The 18,400-nt window shown below is 44.8% G+C and overlaps 1 protein-coding gene across 2 annotated transcripts in view; it reads right to left on the bottom strand.

Moving 5' to 3' along the window:
- The window catches only part of CREBL2 (cAMP responsive element binding protein like 2), a 187,306-nt gene that overhangs the window by 82,718 nt on the left and 86,188 nt on the right, over nt 1–18,400 (bottom strand). For both annotated transcript variants that reach the window (XM_069228022.1, XM_069228024.1), the window contains exon 2: nt 13,391–13,588. In XM_069228022.1, the coding sequence (XP_069084123.1) occupies nt 13,391–13,588 (198 nt within the window). The remainder of the gene's footprint in view (nt 1–13,390; nt 13,589–18,400) is intronic.

The raw sequence follows: 18,400 nt of genomic DNA, 5'->3' as shown, positions 1-18,400 counted from the left end.
ACAAAACACTTCCAATTAACAGCATAGCATGTGTGTTTAGTGGGGTTAAAGGCTTCTCTGAGTATATCCATGCACTCTTGAGGTAGTCCGAAGTAACAAAACTCTAGGAACTGAGGAGCCAAATCGCCAGGTTGAGCTGTGTGGGGTCTGTCTTTGCCATGCTTTTGTGTGAGAACGTCCGACCTGGTGGAGCGCTTCTTGTGAGGGACAATGTACATTTCTAGAAGAGTTCAGAACCATGATGTCTGACCCACATTAGAGCCACTAGGATGAGGGTGAGGGAAATTTCTAGAGTTTTCCCCTCAGAGATGGTTGTGGAAGTTTCTTCCTTCCCACCCAGGCTCCAAGAGGTCTAGGGAGACAAAAGAGTGGTGTGAAGTTCTTTGTGAGTGTTAAAGCAGCTCTGCTGAAATGTAAAGCTCCACCCTTCCCATCCCATCCTGGTAGGATAGCCCATCCTGCCAAAACATAGTCTCTCATTTGTCTCACTTTCTGGGAGTAATACACAAAAGCCAACTGTTCAGTCTTGTGACCATCGACACAGGTATCAAATGGTTAGATCAAGAAAATGCAAACTAAATCTAAAAGTGGCATTTTCAGAATTGTGACTTAAAATCAACTTCACCATTAAAAGAGACTTTGAAATCACAATTCTTCTGAAACCGAACATATTTCAAATTGTTCCCAAATAAATGTTATACCTTAAATATTATAGTTACCCAATGTTATGCTATTGGTGAGGTAGGTAAAACAGTTCATTCAATTATTCTATGGTTGTGTAATGGGAAGACTACAAGGACAATCAAATCCTTGGAGCATCATTAAAAATACGAATATATTATTAAACCCATCACCATTCACAAAACACTACATGAATTCCCAGACACTTTACAAACTGCCTCCTTATGTTACAAAAAACATGGTTGCCCAATTCATTCAATGTGCAATCCACTTGGAGGTAGTTGTCCAAAAGAAATCACATTCATGGCCAATAATGCTTGCTCTTTATTAATTAAAGAGTCATACGGTTTTATGGTTCCCATGTTCTTAGGATTTTTTTTTTAAATAACTCCTCCTTTCTGTATTGTTAATGCATTTCGACCAAAATAGTTTTGCAGACCTCTTGAGGACTAGAAAGACCGAAGTACCTTATAATTAGACTGATCATTCAATAAGTGTGAATATTTACCAGGTTTCACAGACTTTTTCACCCACAGTGGCAAACAAGGGCTAAAAAGAATCTCGTGTATAGTGTATGCCAACCAGGAGTTAAAAAGATGTAAAAAAATTATGTTAAATATGATGTTAAAAATTATCCTCACATGCCACTTCTGAGCCAAACACCTGAGAATGAGTGACTACCCAGCTCTACCTACATCAAAGACCATGCTACAGAGTCTATAGGGCCACCAGATGTGTAACTCAAAATACCTAGTAGCTATCACTTTGGAGTATCAAGGCCTGAAGCATAAACACCTTAGAGTCTAGTCACCAGGCTTATTCAATATGGAGCCTACACACCAGGACACAACTTCTGATGGAAAAAAAAAAAACACTCTGCCGCTGGAAAAGATATTTATGTTTAATCTTGTGCCTGCACTACACCAGGAACTGCTGGAGGAAAATGAATCAACAAGTATTTAAACTTAAGTATTTAAATAACCCTTTGCCACCAGTACAGAAGCCTATATATGAGATTCCTTGGAAATTATTAATGAAATAGAAGGGTTTCTATATTGCAAAAACAATGCAAGTCTAGTTATGTTTCTCATAGAGGCACTCTATACAAACTTTCCACAAGATGAGGTCTTAAGTCTTATTATGGAAGTCATGAATCGAGACCGATGCCCCCACAATGATCCTACGGACATTTTTGTGACTTTGGGCTCTATATATCAGAAAAATAACTTTTTTGCCTTTAAAGATAACCTGCTGCTCTTTCCGCAACTGATTGAGGATGGGGGGGGGGGGGGGGGGGGGGGGGGGGGAATACTAGTAATTGAATAGATTAAGGTAGAATTGAGACACCACCTCTGGAAGAAACCCTATCTCTACGTAGTTGAAAGAAGGATTCTTCCAAGGTTAGTGCCTGAAGCTCACTGACATGTGTGAGTGAGGTGATAGCAACTAGAAATTATACTTTGCAGAATAAAAACTGAAGGGGGCAGGAGGGAAGAAGCTCAAATGGAGGGTCCATTAATCTTGTTAGTACAATATTAAGATTTCAAGTAGGAGCAGGTGGCACTAAGAGTAATAACTCTTTTAAGCCCTTCTAGGAAGGCTTTAATGACAGGAATCCACAATAAGTAAGGGTGCTGTCTGTTTTGGAGATAAGCAGTCACCACCACCAAGTATAGCCTTATGAAATAAGAGCTAGACCGGTAGTATGTAAATGGCATGTGTAAGGAAATGGCTCCCTGTTGCAGTTACCCCCCCACTTTCTGCCTGATACTGATGCTGACTTGACTGAGAAGTGTGCTGGGACCCTGCTAACCAGGCCCCAGCACCAGTGTTCTTTCACCTAAAATGTACCATTGTCTCCACAATTGGCACAACCCTGGCACCCAGGTAAGTCCCTTGTAACTGGTACCCCTGGTACCAAGGGCCCTGATGCCAGGGAAGGTCTCTAAGGGCTGCAGCATGTCTTATGCCACCCTAGGGACTCCTCACTCAGCACAGACACACTGCTTGCCAGCTTGTGTGTGTTGGTGGGGAGAAAATGAATAAGTCGACATGGCACTCCCCTCAGGGTGCCATGCCAACCTCACACTGCCTGTGGCACAGGTAGGTCACCCCTCTAGCAGGCCTTACAGGCCTAAGGCAGGGTGCACTATACCACAGGTGAGGGCATAGGTGCATGAGCACTATGCCCCTACAGTGTCTAAGCAAAACCTTAGACATTGTAAGTGCAGGGTAGCCATAAGAGTATATGGTCTGGGAGTCTGTCAAAAACGAACTCCACAGCTCCATAATGGCTACACTGAATACTGGGAAGTTTGGTATCAAACTTCTCAGAATAATAAATCCACACTGATGCCAGTGATGGATTTATTAAAACATGCACACAGAGGGCATCTTAGAGATACCCCCTGTATTTTACCCAATTGTTCAGTGCAGGACTGACTGGTCTGTGCCAGCCTGCTGCTGAGAGACGAGTTTCTGACCCCATGTGGTGAGGGCCTTTGTGCTCTCTGAGGACAGAAACAAAAGCCTGCTCTGGGTGGAGGTGCAGGAATTGTAACACCTAGCAGTGAGCCTCAAAGGCTCAGGCTTCGTGTTACAATGCCCCAGGGCACTCCAGCTAGTGGAGATGCCCGCCCCCTGGACACAGCCCCAACTTTTGGCGGCAAGCCCAGGAGAGATAATGAGAAAAACAAGGAGGAGTCACTGGCCAGTCAGGACAGCCCCTAAGGTGTCCTGGGCTGAGGTGACTGACTTTTAGAAATCCTCCATCTTGCAGATGGAGGATTCCCACAATAGGATTAGGGATGTGCCCCCCTCCCCTCAGGGAGGAGGCACAAAGAGGTGTAGCCACCCTCAGGGCTAGTAGCCATTGGCTACTAACCCCCCAGACCTAAACACACCCCTAAATTGAGTATTTAGGGGCTCCCAGAACACAGCAAGATAGATTCCTGCAACCTAAGAAGAAGAGGACTGCTGAACTGAAAACTTGCAGAGAAGACACCAACTGCTTTGGCCCCAGCTCTACCGGCCTGTCTCCCCAATTCTAAAGACACTGCTCCAGCGACGCGTTCCAAAGGGACCAGCTACCTCTGAAGCCTCAGAGGACTGCCCTGCATCTAGAAGGACCAAGAACTCCAGAGGACAGCGGCTCTGTTCCACAAAGACTGCAACTTTGCAACAAAGAAGCAACTTTGAAACAACACACGTTTCCCGCTGGAAGCGCGAGACTTTGCACTCTGCACCCGACACCCCCGGCTCGACTTGTGGAGAACAAACACCACAGGGAGGACTCCCTGGCGACTGCGAGACCGTGAGACCGTGAGTAGCCAGAGTTGACCCCCCCTGAGCCCCCACAGCGATACCTGCAGAGGGAATCCCAAGGCTCCCCCTGACCGCGACTGCCTGCTTCAACGACCCAACACCTGGTAAGGGCACTGCAGCCGCAGCCCCCAGGACCTGAAGAATCCGACCTCCAGTGCAGGAGCAACCCCCATGTCGCCCTCTCCCTTGCCCAGGTGGTGGCTACCCCGAGGAGCCTCCCCCACCCCCCTTGCCTGCATCGCTGAAGAGACCCCTTGGTCTCCCATTGATTTCTATTACGAACCAGACGCTTGTTTGCACACTGCACCCGGCCGCCCCTGTGCCGCTGAGGGTGTACTTTTTGTGTGGACTTGTGTCCCCCCCCGGTGCCCTACAAAACCCCCCTGGTCTGCCCTCCGAAGACGCGGGTACTTACCTGCTGGCAGACTGGAACCGGGGCACCCCCTTCTCCATTGAAGCCTATGCGCTTTGGGCACCACTTTGACCTCTGCACCTGACCGGCCCTGAGCTGCTGGTGTGGTAACTTTGGGGTTGCCCTGAACCCCTAACGGTGGGCTACCTTGGACCCAATTTTGAACCCCGTAGGTGGTTTACTTACCTGCAAAAACTAACAAACACTTACCTCCCCCAGGAACTGTTGAAAATTGCAATGTGTCTAGTTTTAAAATAGCTATATGTCATTTATGTGGAAACTGTATATGCTATTTTGCTAATTCAAAGTTCCTAAAGTTCCTAAGTGAAGTACCTTTCATTTAAAGCATTACTTGTAAATCTTGAACCTGTGGTTCTTAAAATAAACAAAGAAAATATATTTTTCTATACAAAAACCTATTGACCTGGAATTGTCTCCGAGTGTGTGTTCCTCATTTATTGCCTGTGTGTGTAGAACAAATGCTTAACACTACTCCTCTGATAAGCCTACTGCTCGACCACACTACCACAAAATAGAGCATTAGAATTATCTCTTTTTGCCACTATCTTGCCTCTAAGGGGAACCCTTGGACTCTGTGCATACTATTCCTTACTTTGAAATAGTGCATACAGAGCCAACTTCCTACACCATAGATAACAGACAATATCCTGAACACTGAGGTTTAAACAGTCTATTTCTTTGGAATGACAGTAGTAGACAAATCATTTCCACTTTGTCGCACAACAAGCACAATTAGGTGGTCTATGGGCTTCTTTAAGAATGTCCATACAGGATTGTGGTAGGTTCAAATAACCAAACTCTAGGACTTCATGGGCCAGATTGCAAGTTTGCGGGATCTGGGGTATGGATGTCTGATTTTTCCATTATTTTGCATGAGAAGATCTTGCCTGTTCAGCAGTACCTTGTAGGGAACTACTGAGAGTTCTAGCAGTGTGGTGAACCATGGTTGTCCTGCCCATGTGTAGGAGGCTGGACTGGCTTGCAGTGAGTACCAAGGGGTACTTGCACCTTGCACCAGGCCCAGTTATCCCTTATTAGTGTATAGGGTGTCTAGCAGCATAGGCTGATAGATAATGGTAGCTTAGCAGAGCAGCTTAGGCTGAACTAGGAGACGTGTGAAGCTACTACAGTACCACTTAGTGTCATATGCACAATATCATAAGAAAACACAATACACAGTTATACTAAAAATAAAGGTACTTTATTTTTATGACAATATGCCAAAGTATCTTAGAGTGTACCCTCAGTGAGAGGATAGGAAATATACACAAGATATATGTACACAATACCAAAAATATGCAGTATAGTCTTAGAAAACAGTGCAAACAATGTATAGTTACAATAGGATGCAATGGGGACACATAGGGATAGGGGCAACACAAACCATATACTCCAAAAGTGGAATGTGAACCACGAATGGACCCCAAACCTATGTGACCTTGTAGAGGGTCGCTGGGACTATTAGAAAATAGTGAGGGTTAGAAAAATAGCCCACCCCAAGACCCTGAAAAGTGAGTGCAAAGTGCACTAAAGTTCCCCAAAGGACAAAGAAGTCGTGATAGAGGAATAATGCAGGAAAGACACAAACCAACAATGCAACAACGATGGATTTCCAATCTAGGGTACCTGTGGAACAAGGGGACCAAGTCCAAAAGTCACAAGCAAGTCGGAGATGGGCAGATGCCCAGGAAATGCCAGCTGTGGGTGCAAAGAAGCTTCTACTGGACAGAAGAAGCTGAGGTTTCTGCAGGAACGAAAAGGGCTAGAGACTTCCCCTTTGGTGGACGGATCCCTCTCGCCGTGGAGAGTCGTGCGGAAGTGTTTTCCCGCCGAAAGAACGCCAACAAGCCTTGCTAGCTGCAAATCGTGCGGTTAGCTTTTTTGGACGCTGCTGTGGCCCAGGAGGGACCAGGAGGTCGCAAATTGGACCAGGAAATAGAGGGGACGTCGAGCAAGACAAGGAGCCCTCTTAGCAGCAGGTAGCACCCGGAGAAGTGCCAGAAACAGGCACTACGAGGATGCGTGAAACAGTGCTCACCCGAAGTTACACAAAGGAGTCCCACGTCGCCGGAGAACAACTTAGGAGGTCGTGCAATGCAGGTTAGAGTGCGGTGGACCCAGGCTGGACTGTGCACAAAGGATTTCCGCCGGAAGTGCACAGAGGCCGGAGTAGCTGCAAAAGTCACGGTTCCCAGCAATGCAGTCTAGCGAGGTGAGGCAAGGACTTACCTTCACCAAACTTGGACTGAAGAGTCACTGGACTGTGGGGGTCACTTGGACAGAGTTGCTGGATTCGAGGGACCTCGCTCGTCGTGCTGAGAGGAGACCCAAGGGACCGGTAATGCAGCTCTTTGGTGCCTGCGGTTGCAGGGGGAAGATTCCGTCGACCCACAGGAGATTTCTTCAGAGCTTCTAGTGCAGAGAGGAGGCAGACTACCCCCACAGCATGCACCACCAGGAAAACAGTCGAGAAGGCGGCAGGATCAGCGTTACAGAGTTGCAGTAGTCGTCTTAGCTACTATGTTGCAGTTTTGCAGGCTTCCAGCGCGGTCAGCAGTCGATTCCTTGGCAGAAGGTGAAGAGAGAGATGCAGAGGAACTCGGATGAGCTCTTGCATTCGTTATCTAAGGAATCCCAAGAGACAGAGACCCTAAATAGCCAGAAAAGAGGGTTTGGCTACCTAGGAGAGAGGATAGGCTAGCAACACCTGAAGGAGCCTATCAGGAGGAGTCTCTGACGTCACCTGGTGGCACTGGCCACTCAGAGCAGTCCAGTGTGCCAGCAGCACCTCTGTTTCCAAGATGGCAGAGGTCTGGAGCACACTGGAGGAGCTCTGGGCACCTCCCAGGGGAGGTACAGGTCAGGGGAGTGGTCACTCCCCTTTCCTTTGTCCAGTTTCGCGCCAGAGCAGGGCTAAGGGGTCCCTGAACCGGTGTAGACTGGCTTATGCAGAAATGGGCACCAAATGTGCCCATGAAAGCATTTCCAGAGGCTGGGGGAGGCTACTCCTCCCCTGCCTTCACACCATTTTCCAAAGGGAGAGGGTGTAACACCCTCTCTCAGAGGAAGTCCTTTGTTCTGCCATCCTGGGCCAGGCCTGGCTGGACCCCAGGAGGGCAGATGCCTGTCTGAGGGGTTGGCAGCAGCAGCAGCTGCAGTGAAACCCCGGGAAAGGCAGTTTGGCAGTACCAGGGTCTGTGCTACAGACGACTGGGATCATGGGATTGTGCCAATTATGCCAGGATGGCATAGAGGGGGCAATTCCATGATCATAGACATATTACATGGCCATATTCGGAGTTACCATTGTGAAGCTACATATAGGTAGTGACCTATATGTAGTGCACGCATGTAATGGTGTCCCCGCACTCACAAAGTCCGGGGAATTGGCCCTGAACAATGTGGGGGCACCTTGGCTAGTGCCAGGGTGCCCTCACACTAAGTAACTTAGCACCCAACCTTTACCAGGTAAAGGTTAGACATATAGGTGACTTATAAGTTACTTAAGTGCAGTGTAAAATGGCTGTGAAATAACGTGGATGTTATTTCACTCAGGCTGCAGTGGCAGGCCTGTGTAAGAATTGTCAGAGCTCCCTATTGGTGGCAAAAGAAATGCTGCAGCCCATAGGGATCTCCTGGAACCCCAATACCCTGGGTACCTCAATACCATATACTAGGGAATTATAAGGGTGTTCCAGTAAGCCAATGTAAATTGGTAAAATTGGTCACTAGCCTGTTAGTGACAATTTGAAAGAAATGAGAGAGCATAACCACTGAGGTTCTGATTAGCAGAGCCTCAGTGAGACAGTTAGTCACTACACAGGTAACACATTCAGGCACACTTATGAGCACTGGGGCCCTGGGTGACAGGGTCCCAGTGACACATACAACTAAAACAACATATATACAGTGAAAAATGGGGGTAACATGCCAGGCAAGATGGTACTTTCCTACACCATGTGGGAGCTACTAGGATGAAGGTTAGAGATGTCTGTCATAGTTTCCAAACCACAAACTGAAGTAGTTGGAGATGTGGGAAATCGTAAGCAAATATCCTTGGCTAACATACCCTTAGTGCGTTACCCTTGGACTGTGGGAACCTGGAGGCAAAGTTTGGGCATTTTCCATTTTCTGCTGTGGCAAAAATGTCTATTTCTGGGTGATCCTAACACTGGAAGTATGGAAGGAGGACGTGTGCTTGGAGCTCTTATTCGTGGACATGTTGATGCCTCCTACTGAGGAGATCTGCAAATTAGCTGTCCACTCCTGGAAGGCACTCCGCCAACAGGTGAATGATGCATCGGAGAGCCCAACTCCAAATGGTCTGAGCTAGGTGAGAGAGTTGAGGGGATCTAGTGCCCCCCTGCTTTTGTAGATAGTACACAGCAGTCATGTCTGTTTTGAGGACTACCTTGCCGATCAGGTGAGGGAGCGAGGGAGGCTGTTATTGCTAGATGAATTGCTAGCAACTCTTTCTGGCTGAGCGTCCAGTGTCCCTGGACAGTTAATCTTGTGAGTGCGCTCCCCAGCCCATGAGGGAGGCGTCCGTCATGGTTTTCTACAGATCTGGATCCAGAAAAGGCCATCCCTTTAGGAGATTGCTGGTGTTCCACCACTGCAAAGAGTGGCAAGCTTGAGTTGCTAACCGACACTATATCCTCCGACTGAGACCACTGGCGTGCTAGGCACTCTTGCAACGGACAGATGTTGAGTCTGACATGAGGTACTATGGCCACGCATTAAGCCATCATAATGAGGAGATGCACAACTGTCCTCACTTATCTGCTGAAGAGGGAAAAACAGGGAGATAAGCTTTTGAAAGGATTGAATACTGGCAGCATAGAGGTAAGCTATAACTCGTCATGACTTTAGGATGGCTCGAAGACAGGGTTCTATCTAGAGAGGTTGGAGATTGAACTTAAGTGCACTGATGGTGAAGCCTAGTTGATGAAGCAAATTTATGGTGGTTTGAGTGTGTTGGAAAGACTGCTGATGAGTTGCGCTTTTGATAAGCTACTTACGTTTTGCCTGCGCAGGAGGACTGATACCACTACGAGACATTTGGTGGAGACCTTGGGGGCAGTTATTACCCCGAAGGGTAGCATCCTGAATTAGAAATATTGGGTGTTTATTACGAATCTGAAATATCTGCAATGCGCCAGGTGAATGGAAATGTGGAAATAGGCTTCTTTCAGGTTGAGAGCTGCCCTGAAGTTGCCTTGTTGTATTAGTGGGATGACATCTTTAAGAGTGACCGTGTGAAAGTGCTATGAGAGGATGTATTAATTTTGTGGTTTGATGTTTAAGATTGATCTCAAGGAGCCATCCTGCTTGGAAATAAGGAAGTAGAGGGAATAAATTCCAGTACCTGGTTGGTATTTTGGCACTGGTTCTATAGCCTCTTACTTTAAAAGTGCCTGAACTACTTCTTTGAGTAACTGATGATGTTCTAGTGAGGGTCTGTTTTTGCAAGATGAAATGTTTGGAGGTGTTGAAGCGAGCTACAGACAATAACCATGTTGGATAATATCCAACACCGACTGTTCAGAGGTTATCTTCTGCCAGGCTGGGAGAAACCCTTGTAATTGTCCAACGGGTGCTGTGTGGTCAGGGGGAATGGTGGGCAAATGAAGACTTATGTGGTGGCAGAGGGCTTTGTGAAGCCTGATTTTCCTCTGTCCTTAGAATTATTGCCCCTATAGAAGCCTCTATAGTAACCCCTGGCTGAGGTGGTTTGTATCTGAGGACATTGGTAAGATGTGCCCATATCTGTGGAGTTGGGTTTAGGTGCCTCCACTCTAGGGGGTATGGCGAAAGAAGCCTCTTTGGGATGATGTCTGCCGAGCTCCCATAACTTTAGCCATTTCGCCTTTTTTTTTTCCCCTAGGCAGTGTCCCCACCTGAACACATTTTCACCATCAAAGGTGAGCGCCACTATGTTCTGGTGTACTTCTGGCTTGAAGTCTGTGACCCTGAGCCAGGCATGACGTCTGAGGAGCACACTGGAATTAATGTCTCTTGCTGCTGTGTCAGCTGCATCTAAGCGCAGTGAACTGAAATGTTAGCAATTAATTTGCCCACAGGGTGATCTTGTATGCCCTCTTTTTGTATTCATCTGGGAGATGTTGGAGGAGCCCCTCCATCTCATGCCAGTGGTCTCCATCTTAATGGGATAGGAGCCCAAAGGAGTTAGCAATTCTCCATTGGTTGGCTAACTGGGCAGCCGCCCTCTTCCCTGCTGCGTTCATCTTTCTAATCTCCTTGTCTGATGGTGGCACCTCACAAGATGCTTGTGACTTTGCCCTTTCTCGCCGTAGTGAGAGTAAGTCAGGAAGCAGATGGCCTTCAATACATCGGGGGTCAGATGGAAATGCTTTGTATTTTGCTATCTATACTCATAATTATGATATGTTCCTTGACAGATTCTTTGAAGATGTCTGGTGTGTGTGTCTGAGTATGCCCTTGAGCATGCATTGACCATTGGCTAGAGGAGAGTGTTTTGAATTAAACATAAAAAAAGAAATTAAAAAAAATCCTCTATGGCAGTGGTTCCCAACCTGTGGTCCATGAAGCCTCCTCAGGGGGTTCACGGCTACTTAGAAAATTAAATAATATTAACAACTTAGGTCCCCAGCTTTCAGTAATGACTCAGTGAGGAGTCCCCGGGATCAAGTAATGATGAAGTGGGGGTCCACAGAAGTCAAAAAGTTGGGAACCACTGCTCTATGGGGTTGCTGTAGAGCTCAGCCTTGTGGTATGCAGCTGCTCGACCTATGACATCATGGTATGTAGTGGTGTCATCTGGTAGAGACAGTGCTTCACTGGGTAATAGACAGGGTCTGCATCTATGGGTGATTCAACGTAGTATGTGTCCCACAGATTGTCTTAAGGTGGCATAAAATACTGTTCTCCTTCATCTTCCCCCTGACAAGAATGTACAGACCCCCCTGGGGAATACAGTTATGGTGCGGTGGTGAAGGAGGTACAGCAAGTGGTGGTTGAGTGGGGTGCACATGGCTAGTGGCCTTGTCAGTCTTTTTCCTATGTTTTATTGGAATGGAATGTTCAAAGCCTCCTCAAAAGTTAGCTGTCTTTTGGTTGGCTACGCACCAGGGGATGGAAGTCTTGTTAATATACAACCAGTGTCTGGGTAGATGACAAGGTGCCATTGTCTGGAGTTTATTTCCTTTTGAAGCCGTTCAAGTACTGCCTCCATAGGTTCAGATCAGGTTGTTTGCTTCTGAAAGAAGTATGATTATTTCAGCTCCAAGGGTTTCGGTGGCGAGCAGAACTGGTGTTTCGGAGCAGGCGCTTTCAGCTCAGATGTTTGGCTTAACTCCAATGGTGTGGGAGTCGGTTTGGGAACATGCACCTTCTGCTGCATTTTCAGTGCTAAGGCAGGGCTTTTGCATTTCAGACACAGCTGTTCAGAGCCAAACAAGGCCTGAAGGCAGTGGTGGCCCAATGGAAGTCTTTGGTCGGTCCAGGGCAGGTATACGGCCCTCGGAGATGGTTTGCTGGGGCCAGGATAGAGGGGGTGCTGTACTTAAAGGTTGTCCCGGTGTGAGGTTGTGCATCTCGAACTCAGATTCCAACCTGTCCTTGTGGAAGAAGGTGCCCTCATCAGCTGCCAACCCATGAGCATAAACCTCCTCCTCAAGTTCCTCCTATTCAAAGATGTCTGATGTGTTGTCGGCACTGCATCCAGACATCAAGTTGTCGAGCTTGTCGATCTCTCAGCGTCTTCTTGGACCAGAACAATTTGCAAGCTTCGCAGGTGTCTTCTCAATGGTCTGGGGAAAGGCACGAGTTACACACCTGATGTTGGTCGGTGTGTGAAAACTTGGCATGGCAGCAAGGGCAGAACCGAAAGGGCATCCATTACATCACCAGCACAGACACACATTATCGAACTGGAAGTGTTGCCCCAAAGAGCGAATGCACTAGGGGGCCACAGGAGAGCCTTGTCGCCCCAACAAGACAGACGTAGCTGAACAATCGAAGAAGGATCGAGTACAGACCATGATCAGAAACAATAAAGACATTAGGCATAAACTAGGAAACAATGATGCCGATACGGAGCAGAGGAACACTCATCCGAACCAGACCGTGGAAGAAAACTTTCTAACAATGGAGTTGATGCCCATGGGCATGACTTGAGACTTCGGAAAAAAACGTGCACGCTTCCAAGCCTAACATTAGGTGGCGGGATTATGCTAAGCATTTGTATCTACACTCACACATTAATTAAACAGGAAGATTTAGCCGTCTGGCAAAGGGGTTATTTTGACAAGTCGAATTGCAATGGCAGGCCCATGACATGTTTTGAAGGGCTACTTAAGTGTGTGGCAAAATAAGTGCTGTAGGCATAATAGTGTAGGCTGTAGGCCCAATGGTAGCCTATCCATAATTCAATGAAAATGCTAACAAGCTCTAACTACCTTAACTTTCTTTTCAGCAATAACATTTGTAGAGTTTTTCTCTTCTGAATGCCTCCAGTTCTCGCCTCTCTACAGTTCGGCCTAATTTCAGTTCATGTACCTTTCGCTGATCAGTTTAACAAACCTACTTAAGTTCAGTTTGCATGAACTTAGCTTCCATCTTTGTATATGCCTTTAGAACCCCATGAATTAGAAGTTCCAAAATAATTCTATCTTGCTATTTTTGTGCACATAAATGTTCATAGACAAACACCCAGTGTCACCTTTCTGGGAAAACATAAGTAGTCACTGGTATGACAAGGCAGAGTGAGTTGTGTAAAAACATATGGATGCATGCAACAAGGATGACAACATTATAAGAAACAAAATCCAATAGAAAGAAGGCATGAACTCATGTGATGCATTCAACATCTGTTATTTAGCACCAACATGCCCCAAGGGGTGAACATGCACTTTAAAAATACACATGCTGTGGTATTAACCGATAGGATAGACAGGCATAAGGACATACCATTTCTAGCTCTTCTCTCAGAGCACAGATGGCTCTTTCGCGACTAGATACAAGCTCTTCTAGGTATTGATATCTCAGTTTCTTCCTTGCCCTGCATTCTCTGGCGCTCTGGCGACTTCTCTCAAGTTTTGCCTTTAAATCAATCTTGGCAGGCTTGCGACCTCGCTTTCCAGGTTTCTTTACTTTTCCCCCAAAGACCTGTGAAAGACAAATGCATTAAAACATGTCTTGACTACATACGGGGAAACAATCATTACTTAATACAAACAAATTGATGTTGCAAAGAACCCCTTATCAGCATCATCAAATCCCTCCTTTTAGGAACTGAGTAATATTGAAACTATTTTGCTTTCATTTGTTTACTCTTTTCTCACATAGAACTGTGAATTTCTTCCCAAGATTTCTCCTCATCTCATCCAACTGAAATACTATCATGCACTGCTCTTTCCCTCTCAGCTCTCCCATTATGTGTATTTGTTCAGAGCACAAAACATCAAGATGCACAATTCCAAACAACAGTTACAATACACTTGACCCAATATGGGGACAACAAAAAGAAAAAAGACAGGTCCCTGAAAATATCCACTATTTCGGAACAAGAGCCCTCATTCACAAACTGGTGACATGGTTCATCATCGGGCTTTGCTCCTCGTCGGGCTGGCGCTGCAATGCCAGACGGGCCCCTCAAGGGGTCTCTATTCCGGAGATCTTTTGTTAAAGATGTTTGCCGGTTGGTGAATGCAATTATGTGGGGTTTGGTGAGAAAGGCTGTTAAAAATGACTAGAGGGAGAAAAATCTAAATAAACAATTTTATAGCAAAAAACAAAACCCTCTGTCATGATTAAAACGCAATAAATCAGGGGAAAGCAGAATAAGGTCTACCCTACCCTATTATATGTAATATCAAGTATCCACACAACCCTATTTTCAGGAAATGTGGTGGGGAAGAATCGGTATTCCCTATGCAGCCCTCAAATAGGTCAACATGTTTCTCACTCAAGTCGTCATAGAAGATCTAGTGCGATTCGTCAGGACCTCAAATCACCTACCTAATCCTCACTCCTCTGATGGAATAGATTAATTATGTTAACAGGAACCCTCCTCACAATGAAGGATGGGCCCCATGTGTATGTCGGAGGACTTCAAAAACAACCGTAATTAACGGCCATCCTGTTTCTTTATTGAAGAAACAGGTGTGGTACACCTACCCAGTCTCTGCATACCCTGTTCAGAGCCCCATCACCCACAAATGTACCCTGGAGTTGCCCCATGTCCCCCTTCACATCATAGCGGTCATTTGCTTTCTTGCACATCTCAAACACATGCTGCTCAGCTCATAAAGACTTAACAGAGATTTGATTATGGCTGGTTTCAGTCTAGCATGGCACTGGTGGGAAAAAGAACCTATGGACTGGAATGGGCCCTAAATAATTCTGAGTGCCTAATATTAATGCAAGCATTCCATTTATCGCTTACTAGGTCTCGCCAAAGGCAGCTTAAGCTGTCTGTTGCTGGGGATCTATTTTTTTTAATACTCTAAAATATGTACGTATATACACTGAGCTTTGACTCAGCTTATTGTTCTACTGGATGGCTTTCTTCTCCATCGCATTTCCCTGCTTCTTATGCAGTGGCTTTCCTCCCTATTGTTGCTTTTTCTCCAAACCATTTAATCTTTGTTATGTTCGGGTTGGATGGCTGGTCTTTCCACTACTTGCATTCAATCTTTTCTTATTCTTTCAGCACCCACTGGGAGTACACAGGTTTTTGTGCTCTTTTCCACGTATGCCGCTACCCCCCCCCTTCTCAAATACCCTCATCTCAGTGTTGCGTCCTCCCCCCATCCCACACCTATTCCATTGGTTCCCCTTCTTTTGTTTCTTTTTCAAAAAGGTACATTTTTTTAAATCTTTTTTTTTTTTTTTCAGGGGCCTAGCAGCTGCAATTTGACGGTTCTGTTTTTTAATTTGCTTTTACTGATATTTGACTAACTTACTGTTATGGGACTGTGACTCACCATCTCAAGTTACCTTTTATATAAAAAAAAAAAAAAAAAAAAAAAAAAAAAAAAAGGATGCCAGGTTATGATATATGCTTGCATGCATGGTGACGCGTGCGTATGTTCATGTCTTCTGGACAAGTAAAAAATATATATATAAACCGGAATGTGACCCTCATTACAAAAAGCACTCGAAAAATCTACTGGACCCCACTCGCATTGAAGTTTTATTTTATGAGGTCGAGCTATTTTTAGATCCCACTCCACCCTTCTGGCAACTGGACAAAGAATAGGTGTTCTGTTCAATCAGAAACTGAATTGGCAATTAAGATGTTTTAAAATCTTGTTCTTAGCACATTTGCTCTGTGTCCAGAGACAGAGGTCACACATCAGTTTCTCTTCTTGCAACGGAAATACTTTTCCTTGTGACTGCAGAGTTCCAGGATTTTGTAAGGTGAACTGACTGACCTATGTGAAGTGAAAGGCTTTTGGTATCAGCTTTTTCCTAACACACAACATTTCTATAACTAAGTCAACTTAACAAACTCCCACCCTCTAATACTCATACCATTTTCCACTTAAAAAAGACATGTTTTTAGGGACTGCAGCGAGGATTTCGTTTGTGAATGTTACCACTCAAATTAAGTATCAAGTTTGATCAAGTTAACTATTTGCTTTGTACCTGGAACACCAATGCAGACTCATCTTTGGAAAATGGATTTCAAGATATCTCCTTGAGCCTAACAATTCTGGACATAAATTCAATGATCTAGTTTTTTTAATGGATTTTCTGGAACATTTTTTGATTTTCATCTAATTCACTGATTAAGGGGATAGTATGGTTTTACAACAAAAATGATGATCATTATGTGAAGAGCCGCAATGCAGGGCGATACTGGGAAACCAAACATCCCTAACAAAAATGCTAAAACTAACAATTTCCTTCTGTCTCCTTGTGCAACCCTCCATCCATCCATCCGCCCGTCCTCGCCATTTCTCTCTTCTTCACCCTCCGATTGCTTAATCCCTACCTTCTCTCTTCCTCTCTTGAAGCATCATAGTGTATGCTGCAATTAAGCTCTGGGAGCTGGGAAAGTGGCAGATGCACCAGGAGGAGCCTCAGGCTTTCAAAACCAGTCTTCAAAGTCCCACAGCCACAACAGAAATGTTTGATGTAATAAAAGGCCTGTGGGTCCCTTTTACAATGTGAATGAGGATTTGGTTAGTCACAATCTCTTGGATGCCCAAAAAGGATGCAGTATGTGCACGGCTGCCAGGAGGTTTGAAGGAGAACAGTGTGGAAGTACTAGGGGGTGGCGGGGAATAGTAGTATGGAGTATGGCAAGTGTATCCAAGATTAACTTACATCAAAGAGGGGGAAAAAATCCCCAAAGGATGCTCAGAAAGAAGGACCTTATATGTCTTGAAAGAATACAACAGGATATCTATATATCTATATATATATTTTGTTATTTTTTAATTTTATTTATTTAAAATTTGATGACACTAAGAAGAATATAATCAAGGACAAAACCAACATTAGTCTGATCTCTTCTACAGTCAAACTAATAGCGGTTCGGAAACAGATACTAGTAGTAAGGTGGGACAAAGGTTTGGGAGCACAAAGGGCTGGTCTTTTTTTAAGGAATTAAAGCAAATGTGATTAAAGGACATGAACCGCCAGAAACAGAAACTGCTAATATACAGCAGCCAGGGTAACAGACAGCGCAGCAACAGAGGTGTCCAGAGTAGAAACAATTTGAGAACAGCAAAAAAGTGTAAAAACAAGAGCATGGATGCACCAGTGGAACAAAGGTCAGAAAAGCTAGTAGTGAACATTCAGTCTAGAAGTGTGAATAAGGAAGAATGAATAAGTAAAAGGGTCTAGTCATTTCCCCCAGCCAGTATATAAACAAATTTGAAACAAAGTCACTATTCTTACTTCTCGCAGAAGACTGATTTTTTTTTTTTTTTTTTTTTAAAAAGGTCTCTGCTGACATTATGCCTAAACTAATAGCAGAGTTTTCTAAAACAGTCATCTCTGACGTTACCATCCAAGATTTGTTTTTATACAGCTTGTTGAACACACTGCTAAAGATGAAATTAAGGACATTGAAGATGTATGTGATGAACTCACGCAGAGACTACTGTACTTTTAGAGTCTGGTTTGAAAGTCAGGTCACAAATGTACTCCCTTACTGAAACCAGGAAATTTGAGAGATGTTTTTTGAGAAGGTGTAACTCACGCTATTGTCAAGACAAAACCTAGAAGATGGAGGACCAATATGAAGCATTAAAAATGTCTCATAAATAATACCAGTAACTTACAGAAAGGGGGATAAAGTAGTCCATACTTTGTTTACAATATCCATTACCAATGTTTGAGGCTATTTGATAGCTTAATTTTTCAGCAGATTACCAAGCAGGTAGCAGAAGACATTAAAAGCAGCAAGCTTAAGGACTGTTCGGTAGGTTGAGAATGTATTTTTCTCCTCGATGATGATGAACCTCAGTATGTTAGTGTAAAATGTATTAGGAAACCAATTATAGATTTCTTACCAAAAATTTACAAAGGCATCATCTATCCACCTTGTCATCTTGCCACAAACATTTCAGGGATAGGTTCTAGCACTGAAAGTGCCAGAATACATTTAGCACCTCCAGTGAAGACTTGCCCGTCTTTCGTTAAAGACACAAACAGATATCCTTTAGGAGGGCAAATTATATCTTCCTAAACATGAATGTACATAGTCTCTTTACCATTATCAATCATGATAAAGGACTGACAGCACCTAAACTATGAACACAAGATTTGCTACTTATAGACATTTCTTGATGTTTCTTGATTTGACCCCCATTGTCCTAGCAAATAACTATTTTTTATACCAGCCTCAAAGTTATACCATCACAAACAGGGTACTGCAATGGGTTCAAGCTTGTGGCAACCTCTATATAGGTTGGTTTGGGAGAAAGCACGCCTAGCGTAGTGGTCATCTATACAATACAGAAG

Source organism: Pleurodeles waltl, chromosome 4_1 (genome assembly GCF_031143425.1).
Source record: "Pleurodeles waltl isolate 20211129_DDA chromosome 4_1, aPleWal1.hap1.20221129, whole genome shotgun sequence".
Lineage (NCBI taxonomy): Eukaryota > Metazoa > Chordata > Amphibia > Caudata > Salamandridae > Pleurodeles > Pleurodeles waltl.
This window is presented reverse-complemented; position numbering and strand designations above follow the sequence as displayed.